The 11,830-nt window shown below is 41.2% G+C and overlaps 1 protein-coding gene across 2 annotated transcripts; it reads right to left on the bottom strand.

The window, feature by feature from the left end:
- Positions 1-4,912: 4,912 nt before the first annotated feature.
- Positions 4,913-10,902, bottom strand: LOC139626626 (sodium-dependent phosphate transport protein 2B-like). Of its 2 annotated transcripts, none has more exons than XM_071487034.1 (13): positions 10,670-10,902; positions 10,145-10,196; positions 9,931-10,053; positions 9,708-9,836; positions 9,438-9,581; positions 8,729-8,840; positions 8,418-8,613; positions 8,244-8,339; positions 7,814-7,925; positions 7,113-7,280; positions 6,688-6,804; positions 6,469-6,593; positions 4,913-5,919 (listed from the first exon to the last, which is right to left on the bottom strand). In XM_071487034.1, the coding sequence occupies exons 2-13, from the start codon at positions 10,188-10,190 to the stop codon at positions 5,374-5,376; spliced, it is 1,914 nt and encodes a 637-aa protein (XP_071343135.1). In that variant the 5' UTR covers positions 10,191-10,196; positions 10,670-10,902; the 3' UTR covers positions 4,913-5,373. The 2 variants fall into 2 exon arrangements, with proteins under 2 accessions (XP_071343135.1, XP_071343136.1); XM_071487035.1 differs by having other exon boundaries at positions 10,145-10,192; positions 10,670-10,724.
- Between the last annotated feature and the right edge of the window lie 928 nt (positions 10,903-11,830).

Raw genomic sequence — 11,830 nt, 5'->3', positions numbered from 1 at the left:
CCCAGTTATAGCTAAAAAATAGAAATCAATTAGAGCGACACTGATTGAAGCAATATCTCTCCTTATATCTGATCTCAGAACAGCTTTCTGTCTCATTAAAGATGTGATGCCTGTTTACGTTCATCATGTAATTTACCACCCTCTTGTGGTGGCAGTAGGGTATTGTCTCTGAAGGTTAGCTTCTAGCCATTGTATTTATTGTTTCTGTCACTTTCGTAGGTGTGACTGCGTCCCATTGGCAAAGGCTGTACCTTGTCAAGTGGAGAGGACAGCGGCCTTTTTCGGGGGGTTTGCGCCTCGAGGATTATCTTGGGATCTTGTCAGGCTGTCTTTGACTCAGCTTCGTTCTGAGATCAGTTGTGCAGACGTGTGGAAACTAAACCTACACATGAAGCCTTAAGGGGCAGTGGCAGATCAGCAGACGACTGGAGCAGAGAGTCAGCTTGTTAGTTAGCAGTTAGCAGTATAGCTCTGAACGTATGTTAACTTGAGGCGGTTTGTGCTACAACTACAGCTGCAGCTCCTCAAGAACTAGGAAAGGTTGACAACACTGGATAAAGCAGGATTCTACTGTCACTGGAGCGTGTCATTGTCACTTCATAGTAGATATTTTTGATAGGGGTGATATTTAGATATTTATCCTTCATACTGCACATTTGGGGTGGCGGCTCTGCTTGCCTGTCTGTAAAAGTCACTACACGCCACTGCTGAAGAACAATTGAGAGATACTATGTTGAAATCATTTAACGATAGTAGTCTAATTTTCCTGGTACTTGTGTGCAGCAGCTTATTGTTTTATGGAAGACAGAATAAAATGAACAAATGTTAGGACCTTAATGACTAAAATATAGACAAATAAGCCACAGTGGTAAAGTTAAAGAGGATTTTTTTTCTGCTGTGTTTTATACAAATGTTAAAGCTGCATTAGTTGAGTTTTGAACACAAATGAGCAGAAGGACAAACTAAATCTGATAATGCAACTAAAACTGCACACAGCTGGAGAATGGGCTCAGCAGCACAAGTAACCCATTTACATTACATGCGGTAACTAGACTAATGAATATCATAAAATCAATACTGAAATAATTTACATAGAAAATAAAGCTCATTTGAGCCTTAAAGTAAGTGGCTGCTAGTCTTAATATGTGTGATCCACATTCAGATGCTTTACTTTGTATTGAGCCACACTGTCACTAACATATGGCTCAATACACTGCTTCTAATTGTTGTAGTGCAGTGGCTTTGCAATCAAATTCAAACAACTGATTTTACAATCAACAAATGGAAAATGTGAACATTGTATTCTATTATTGTATTTCTAAATATATTATTATTTTGTATATATTAATACATATTGCAATTGTTTTTGTCATGTATGAGTGCTTGGGATCTTTTAGGCTTATTTAATACTAAAAAAACATTCCTTTTTTCTTCAGTCTTATTATTTGGCTTTGCTGGTTAATAGTTATTTTTCACAGATGACATGTTTGACACTTCAGAGCTGCCGCTGAAGTTTACATTCACACTTTAAGTTGCAGCCGACAGAACCTCGCAAATGAAGATCTGTGTCCTCACTTGTCATTTCACTGCTGTGGACCTTCACCTGTCAGCAGCCACTAATTACACACCACCTCCCCACTGTTGTAAAACTATCTGTAGTACCGTTAATAATCAGATTGACTCAGCCTTGCAGCGGACCGATGCCAATGTCACTGTTAATGTCATGAGCTAAAGAAGTGTCGCCACCGCTCTGCTCTTACCTGTGCGCTCACATGAAACCAAAGCAGAAATGTAATGAGCCCATTTATCTTTTAGACATGTCTGCTGAGCCTTACTACGACCACCCTGACTTGATACCATTGTTAAATATGGAACTGAAATATTGTATACTACTGCACCACTCTGACTATCTATGTATGTCCATGTGCTATTCAGCATTTAGTGTGTGTGTGTGTGTGTGTGTGTGTGTGTGTGTGTGTGTGTGTTTGAAACAGGCGACAGAAGAACAAGCAGAGGAAACAAAGAGGGCTATAAGTCAGATCAGTCCTTACGGGACTTTTAGGCTGTATTTTTGTATGTATAGTCCCAATGATACACACCTGTCTACACACACACAGGTCTTTTCACTCATTTTGCCTAAATAGACTCAGGACTGTGTGTGTGTACTTGATTGACATCACTCTGAGCACCTTATTTAGTTTGTTGCACCGGTTTGAATGGAAGAAGGTGCACCTTTATTATTGTCATTGCTTGGTGAAGTTTGGTGACCTCATGCAATCCCAGCACAGCTCCACCCAGCTACAACCTGATCAGAGGTCTAATCACACACAATAAGTGGGAACACCCATACACCCACAATGTGTGGGTGTATAATGCTACCATATAGGTGTAGATAGAGAAGGAGATCTAACATACTATTGGTTTTTATATTAAGAATGACTCAGATAACTATGTGTAATCTGAAAAGGGACAATCTCACACCTGATTATCACCTTATAGAGCTCTATGAAGTTCTACAAGAGTGTACACTGTGTTTTAGAGTTGTTTTGGTTTTAACTTTCTCACACTTTAACTATGTTTCAAGCTCCAAACAGCAGACAGACATAGCTAGTGACCAGTAGGTGCATGGTGGGTAGTTCAAGCCAAAAACAGAGCTGAAAGGGGAGTGAACAGTGGATTTAAACTTCAGTCGGTGTGACAGAAACACAAACACAACTAAATAAATGCTAATATTGCTCTGTATCTGCTGGATATGTGAATGAGCAACTGTGTGCAAAAAAAAATCACCAACTTAAATGGTAATAACATGTCAGATGTCATAAAAATCACTTACTACATTTTTAACTTAAATACATTTTATGATAAATGCAGTCTGTCCAGCACACAAACTCCTCTGATCTCAGATCTGGTAGATCAGTAGATCACCAAAAATAACTAATCAATTGCTTCTTGGAAAAAGTGTGAGCTGACTTTAACTCCTGGAAATCTGATAACCTACAAAAGGCAGTTTACCATGGCTCTAATGTTTTCGCAGTAAAATTACTGTAGTCTGAAACTTGTTAGAGCAAGAAAAGTTTTATTGTCCTCAGTTGATAGCATAGTGATTGATGTGACCTTGAGTGCAGGTAATTCAGTTTATTGCATAAGCTTAGGGAGATTACTTGCGTGCCATGAATATATTGTACTGAATATTTTTTTCCAGATCAAAGATGTGTCTGTATTTTGTGGATTAGAGTTTTTTTTTTTTTTGACCATGACTGAAGTGTGTGTCTGGTTCATGTTGATTCCAGATGGACTTTCCTGAGTAAAATAATCTCCACGTACAGCACAGTAATTCTGTCCAGTAATGTGGCAGTAAAATATAAACCCAACAGTGATTGTTTCATCTGCATCGGTTTCCATTACATTCCCAGCTTGTGTGCAGAAAAGCTACTCAGATTGTGTATGGGGAAAAACAGGTTAAAGTTTCAGCAGAGCGGTTTCTCCATTGTTGGCCAGTGGAAGCCAAAGCCCAGTCAGCTGTGTTCACTCCGCTGATATCTGAGTGAACTGTCTCGAACCACTTTGTTGCAAAATGCTGTATTGTGAGAAATGCCACACATCAAGATTACTGACCACGTTTGAAACTGTTTTACAACATGGTTCAATACTTTTATTTATACTCTCATACAGTTTTGTATTTTATCATCATGTTTAAATCTGCTCTGCCGTTCTCCATCTTTGCCTTTTGAATTGTTTCCTACCTGAAGATAAAGCTGGTTACACTTTACATGAACTCCAGAAACACACACTATGGTGACAGACTAAATATTCTAAAACCAGCCGCAGCACATGGCACAGGGATTGTAACCGATTCTGTGCAGTATAGCTACGGTGGCCCAGAGAGCTCAACACACTGCAAGCTAAAGAAAACACATGTAAACAGACAAAACACGAACAAATTCAGAAAATAAATTCATCATTTTCACAACACGTGCTGCAAATACTCACAACACCAACGAATACACAATGATGCTCCAAATACAACACAACCAAATATACAAGCGTAAATATTTATAATGCAACCAAATACACAAATGCATTGTATTGTATTTACAGCCCGTGTTGTGAAATTGATGAAGCTGTTTTCTGAATTTGTTTGTGTTTTGTCGGTTTGCATGTGTTTTCTTAAGCTGCAGTGTGTTGAGCTCTCTGGGCCACCATATGTTGTACCTTGCTGATGACTTTGCCAGTCAACAATATGTTTTATGCTAACAATGTACTCTTTAATTTTCACACATTTTATCTGCTATGTGAGAAGCCACTGTCCTGATATCAATTACACAACTGTCTCAGCATTGTCTACTATACTGATAAATGACACCTTGTAATTGTTAGTAATAATTAATTCATAGATAAACCCATAAAAGATGTGATTAAAATCTCCCTTTGATCTTGGACATGAAGGCCACTGGAGCTCCTGGACCTCATAAACAGACAGATTGGTTGAACTTATAAGGTCAGAGGGCAACATGAGCAGCCATTTCATGCTGTCTTAAGGCCCTAAATGGTCATTTCGACCTGATGCCTACACCAAACTCAATTTCAAAATCCATCCAATGTTACTAGTACTAGTTATATAGTAGTTTCTTGGTGTTTCTGTGTGAGGTCATAAACTTGCTGTTGAAATGGACATCAGATGTGAAAGCAGGTATCTGTTGGAGCCATTTTCTTTGAGCACACTTAACAGGAAACTGGTGAATGTTATCTATCATGCAGAAAACTAGCAGCAATATCTGAGCTGGATATCAAATGATTGACAGAAATGACACATCCTGCTATAAATAACACTGACTTCAGGCTCTACATGTGAATCTTGTGCAGTCTACACGAGAATGACAGAATTGGATGGAAAAAATGGACCACACAGCACTTTAAAAATAGCAATTTTATTAATTTACAAATATTATATAGTCTTAAATACTGAGGAATAACAAATATTTGAAATGCTACATTATACATTTGAAGTTTAGGTGTTCAAAGTTTAAAATAAATCCAAAGGCTTCTCATGCATATCATAAAAAATACAAAAATAACATTCAGAACCAGCCATAGTTAAGTCAGAGCAGATAATGACTGGTAGTGAGTCTGAACAATAAGTTGAAAACATCATAAAATAAACATCACATGCCCAGAAGCAGCAGGTTCATAATAATATGTCCAAGACTTACATATTCTCAAGCGTGATAGTCATTGAAAGTGGTTACTATAGTGCTTAATATATCATCCAGTCCAAGGGAATCATCAACATACCACAACCTGAGAAGTGATGAACAATTACAAGTGTTTTACAGATACATTATTGCATTAGGATACAAATTTAACTTAATGATATTAAAGCTGTGTTGCTTTAATGGCCTCCTTTGTGTCCTCGTCTTTCGTCATGGCTGGGTTATCGTACATCTCCAGACTCTTCACGCTGTTCTTCCTGATCTTTTCATCTTCATCCTTTTGGCAGCACTTGCAGCACTTGCAGCAGCAGCAGCAGTGTCTGCCGCAGAAGCCCAGGGTGGAGGTCACAACAGTGTCCCATGGAGCCATGGAGTGTAGGGGGCGGGGCAAAAAGTCCCAGTTGTGGAGGACTCTGGGCAGGTAGCGGGGGCAGCGAGACTGCATCACGTTGACAATGATGACAAAGAGAACCAACACAATGATGGGCACGCCGATGCCAACCAGGGCTTGCCAGCCAGCCAGTGACAGGCCGAATACCCCCAGAGGGAAAACCAGGAAGCACAGGATGAGGTAGAGGGCGGCAAACCAGCGGTATTTTGCTGTATGGTTCCCCAGCCCCCTGGCAAGCCTGATGGGCACTCGCATGAAGGGGATTGGATACCACAGTAAAATACCCATGATGTTGAAGAAGAAATGGCAAAGTGCAATCTAGAAAAAACAAAAACCCAAAGAAATGACATTGAAACAAGGCTATCACTGTCGGATCTCCAAGATAACTAAAGGCTAAATGTTCATGTCAGCATGCTTACATGCTAACATGCTAGCATGTCAACATTTAACAGGCATATTGTTTACCATGTTCACCAGCGTAGTTTAGTGTGCTAACAACAGAGCGAAGTCCATATTTGATGGGTTTGTGATTATGATTATTCTCCAGTCTGGCATCCAACTGTTTTTATGAATATCTGGATTAATGATTGCTACAAAGTTATTACAGTTCATCCTCTGGGGACCATGAATATCTGTATCAAATTCAATGGCAATCCATTAAAAAGAAGTTTTGATACTTCACTAAAAAGAACAAAAATGTCAATTTCATAGTTGCGCTAAAGGAAAAATGAGGTGATCACCACAGTAATTAGGATTCAGCCTCCGGGGAACATGAACGTCTGTGCCAAGTTTTGTAGCAATCCATTTAATACCAAAGTGGTGAACTGACCAACAAGCACTCAATGGAAACTTGTTACTGCATCTTACCTGCAGGGAGTTGGCTAGTGTTTCACCAGGGCTAGCCATAGCAGCAAGTATAGCAGTGGTTGTTGTACCAATATTTGACCCCAGGGTCAGAGGATAGGCTCTCTCGAGGCTAATGACACCAATACCTGTTGAAAGAAGACCGACAAGATATAAGTCCTGGAACAAATTTTAAAAATGACAGAAAAAGAGAGAAATCATTAAATATAAAAGACAACTTACCAACAAGAGGAGTTATAGCTGAGGTGAACACAGAGCTGCTCTGAACAATGAAGGTCATCCCGGCTCCCACCAGAATTGCAATATAGCCAGTAACCCAAGTGAAGGGGAAGGGGAAGTCTGCAGTCAAACAGAAATACAGGAGGTGAGCAATAAACCTGATGAAGTGAGCACAGTGTGACTGCACATTATCACCACATGACCAGAGCAAACGAGGACTTTTTTTTTTTTTTTTAAATCAAAACAGTGTTTGTGCCTGAGCTTTTTCCGTCACACAGCAGGACTGTCGGGCCTGGAGGTGAGCCAGGAGCTACAGGGAGGCTCTGCCTGCGCTGCTCATCAAGCATCACCATCGAAGCAGATGTGCCGACTATCAAACAGGCTGAACGCTGCACGCTGAGGAGGAATTTCTTCCTTTCTGTCCGTACCTGTGTTGAGCACCTTCTTGATGACCACAGCCACCTGTCCCTTCAGCATGGAGTTGAGCAGCTTGACGATGAGGATGAGGCAGGTGCAGAGGACGAGCAGAGACAGAGCCAGGAGGATGAGGCCCACTGCCAGGTCTGGCAAATTAGCATTGGCGAAGAGATGTTTGCCTGCAATGGACAGTCAAAGAGATGATTGGCGTTTAATGCATGCAGTATGTGACAGCTAAAAATAGCCTCGTGTGCATGACTCACTTTACAGCAAACCTCCTTTGATAAATGGAGTTGCTAAAAATGTTGGGTTTTTTAAAATTTTTTTTATCTTGTGATTAGAACACAAACTGGTGGTTTATTCAAGGTCATTTAGATCAAACATTTGTGGTTTTTCTATTTTAAAAACCAAGCACAAAAGCATTGACTTTAATTAGGGGCAGAATACTTTGAAGACCATGTGGCACTTCAGCATGAAGACATGAAAACAGCATGAATAGACCTATTGAGCAGTCGGGTCAAGGAAGGTATTAGCTGAGTCACTGAAACGACTCAAAGGTGGTCATTGTCAGGACATCAGAGGGTCTGCATGAAGGACGCTGTTGTGGTGGAAGGGCTCTCTCACGTTTCACTGAGCTTCAGCAGATCAGGTAATCCTAATTGCAGTGATACCCAGCCCAACCTTGGGTATTCACTGACAGAGGCACGCTTACATCTCTCTTGGTAATCAGTCCAAGTCATATTCATCTGGGTCCAGGTCTGGTTTCCCTCTTCCCAGCAGAGGGCCCCGGTGGTGCAGTTCTCCACCGTCGCGTTCCAGAAAGTCTGAGAGATACGACACAAAAAACCCCCAGCTTTAAACACAACACAAACGGCACAATAATGAAGAAGTCAGTGCAGCTACAGGATGATAATCTTTAAATGATCACAGGCAACATTTCATCTTTATAAAATAACACACCTTCAGAGTATGATCTAACGCAATCACTGCCGTCACAATGCAAGAAGGAAAATATCAGTCACTGACACATAAAAGCAGAGGTAACCATAGCTTTATGTGTGGTTTTACTGTTATTGTGTTATGTTCAGTGAGGCAGACTAATAATTTAATGCATGGGATGCAGCTTGTTGTTGATTTCTTACCGTGTTAGTCTCTTTTTTGCACCATACTTTGATCAGACTCTTGTTCCTGGCTGCTGCGTCACCGGTGGCAATGGCGGTTATCACAGATTTGTCCAGCTAACAGAAGACAAATGTATTTAAAAAAAAAAAATCCTTCGTAATGTTAAAGTTGCATCTCAAAGTCACTGTCTCTACCTGGACGATGGAGTTTGTGAGAGGGTCTGTGATGACATTGAGCAGGTCCGGGGCGTTCTCTCCGGTCTGGATGTTGAAGGATTCGATGATGAGGTGGGTGAGTTTGTACAGGACGCCTGTGGCAACTTCCAGGGGCAGGAGAATCAGCACAGACAGCCAGTTGAAGAAGTCGTGGACCGTAGCACCAGCAAACGCCCTGGAAGTGAAGGAACACACTCATGAGCATGTACCGGACACTTTCTCTGCCGTCACTGTTACAGTCTCCACCACACCGTGTCACAGGATGTCAGTCATCACGTGCTCTGATTTACCTGCGGAACTCATTTCGGTCTCCTGCCTGCATCATGGCCACAATAGTGTTGGTGACAGATGTTCCAATGTTGGCTCCCATGATGATCGGCACGGCAGACTGGACATCCAGCACTGAAAATAATAAGCAGCACTATACTGTATCAGTGTGTACTACACTACAGCAGTGATTCCTTCTGCAGTTGTATATGGAAAGACTGTGAGTGGTTCTGATTTTAAATAAATAAATAAAAACTCAGACAAAACACCTGATCAACACATTATAATGTGTTATAATGTAATAATATAATATAACGTGTTATAATGTGTGATAAACTATTAGCAAGTGAGCAGAGAAACTGAAACATGAATCTAAGAGCAAGTACTGAATTTGTAGATAAAGCTGTGAGAATGAAAAATTAAAAACTGACTGCATGGAAAAGTTGGTTAAAAAATATCCTGTTTGTTATTTTCTAATGAATATTTGGAACATGACAGCTGTCGTTAATGAAGGGTTACTTGTGTTCATCTGGGTTGTGGGGTTATGTCTGTCAGAAGAGGCTGAAAACCACTGCACTATAAAGTACACAAGTGCATGTAAGTGTGTGCATTTAAGGGTGAGTGTATGTATGCATCTTCCATTTAATGGCGTGTGTGTGTGTATGTGTGTGTATGTGTGTATGTTTGTATGTGTGTGTGTGTGTGTGTGTGTGTGTGTGTGTTTCTACTTACATCCAGAGGACACCATGCTGACCACAATAGAGGAGGAGGTGCTGGAGCTCTGCACCAGCACTGTGACTAACACCCCGATCACCAGCCCGGCCACAGGGTTGGACAACACAACATTTTCCTGGAAGATGTCACCAGCAGCTTTGCCTGCACACACAGACAAACAGCCGCAGGTTAAAAACACTCCACACACATTACATAAGCAGCACATTGGTGGACCTAGCATTAGCAGGTAAATACGTGACACCTGCAGGTGGTGATGGTAAATGTTACCTCCGACCAGCTGGAAAGCAGAACTGAGGACGTCCAGAGAGCAGATAAACAGGTAGAGAAGTCCAAGCAGCATACACAGCTTCACTAAAGCTGTCACCACTCTCATGATCTTCCCTTTTGTATCCAGCTCTGTAAGAAAAAAACAAAAAAAAGTAGTACTGAAGCACTGAGCCAGAGTCAGATTGTGTACAGCCATCCACACGGTGAAGTCAGAATGCCTCACCTGACCACTTGACCCCAGTGACTTTGAGCTCAGGGAGATCCCAGGGATCTTCTTCTGGATCCTGATTCACCAGGTCCACGGTGGAGTAAGACGGCAGCATGTCTTTAGCTTGTTTTTTGTCATCTAATGGAGGGCAGTGAGGAGGGAGTGTTAAGAAAAGGTGGCAAAAACACAGTTTGAAGAGATTCACAGTATCCAAGGGAACAGGACATACCGAGAGCTGGGGAGGAATCAGTCCCCACTTCTGGTCTTGGAGCCATGGCTACCTGGACAACAGAAAAAAAAGTTTCAGAAAAACTAAAACCACACATAATTTATTAAAATAATTATATGCAGTTAATGATTTTTAAAAGTTTTAATAACGGAGCAAAAGTTGATGTTGTTGAAGTGCCACCTGTGCAAGGCACCTTTTCAAAATAAAGTGACTCTTTCACAGCTATAATATGATATAATGCAATAATTTAAAATATATCATATCAATATCAACTTAATATCTGTTAAACAGTCAAGGTAACAATGTAAAATTCTACTTTGACAATATCCTCAACTTTCTGAATAAATCTGAATAAAAATACACCCGGATAACAACCTCTCTAAATACAGTTGCATCCCGCACACAATCTCCCTGGACCCTGAGTTAACTTGACTCTTTTTCATGTTACCTCCATTACGACAGTCAGGACTCAGCCTGTGGCCGTTTTCTTCTATCTGAGTACAGCAGTGATGGCAGTGAACGCACCTGTTTGTCCGGAGCTGCGAGCGGTGAGTGGGAGGCTGCACCTGGGTTACCTGTTGCTCCCTCCGAGGCGGAGAGCTGCTTTTATAGGGCCGCGCCGAGCACACACACGCTGCCCTCAGTTCAAAGGTCGTGCACACATGTGCAGAGTACAAGTGACGGGAGGGTGCATCTGTATGTGGGACACGCTGCTCGATAAAAACCCGACATCTGCGGTCAGATGACTCTCCTGGAATAACGAGAGGTGGGCCGCAGTGTACACAGGTGGAGGGGAGAAGCCGAGAAAACTCCACACACAGGAGACTCTTCTTCCTCTTTTTATATAGTAAAAATTTGAATAATAATAATAATAATAATAATAAAAACTTACTTTAAGCTAAAACATAACACTGGCATATATGTTCAGCCTGGGTACTGTGAGCCAGCACCTGTCCACAGGCACAGGTGCAACTCAGACAAAGCGCCCCCTGGTGGCTGTGAATGGAACACCAAGCTGCATTTCTTACTACTGTATTATTGTTCTCATGTTTCTGTGTTTTTTAATTGATTTTCTTTTCCAAAACAACGGATAGTTTCATCTCTTCAAGACTTCTTGTCTTCAAACTGAACCATATGAGAGGGAACCACCACTTCTAACATGACTAAGAAAGACTATAACCTGTAATAAAAGGGTCACAAATAGACTTTACTTCATTATTTTTAATATTATTTTTAATATGGGAACCACTGGTCTACATCATATTAATCATCAGTTGCTGAGGTTGTGGTGCCCTGTGCTGTTAAATGTTACATGAAATGATACGATTTTTTGGTTGTGTCACAGTGGAGCAGCAGCTGCTTCATGCTGTGCAGTTCACTATTTGAGCATTTGCTTAAAGCAAGTAGTGTAATGTATAGGTCAGGCTGTATACATGATCTATATCCACTATCTTTGCACATGCACCAACCATGCATGTGCCTATACACTCTCTCTCTCTCTCTCTCTCTCTCTCTCTCTCTCTCTCTCTCTCTCTCTCTCTCTCTATCTTTCTCTCCCACACACACTCACACACACACAGGTTTATGGCTCCTTAGATAACACATGCACTCACACACGCTTGTCTGTGCACACATTTATTGCTTATTAGTCCAGGTTTATAGCAAGAGATATGGCTGAGATATGAC

Source organism: Trachinotus anak, unplaced genomic scaffold, assembly GCF_046630095.1.
Source record: "Trachinotus anak isolate AG129_WGS33_773 ecotype Australia unplaced genomic scaffold, CSIRO_AGI_Tana_v1 ptg000010l, whole genome shotgun sequence".
Taxonomy (NCBI): Eukaryota; Metazoa; Chordata; class Actinopteri; order Carangiformes; family Carangidae; genus Trachinotus; species Trachinotus anak.
This window is presented reverse-complemented; position numbering and strand designations above follow the sequence as displayed.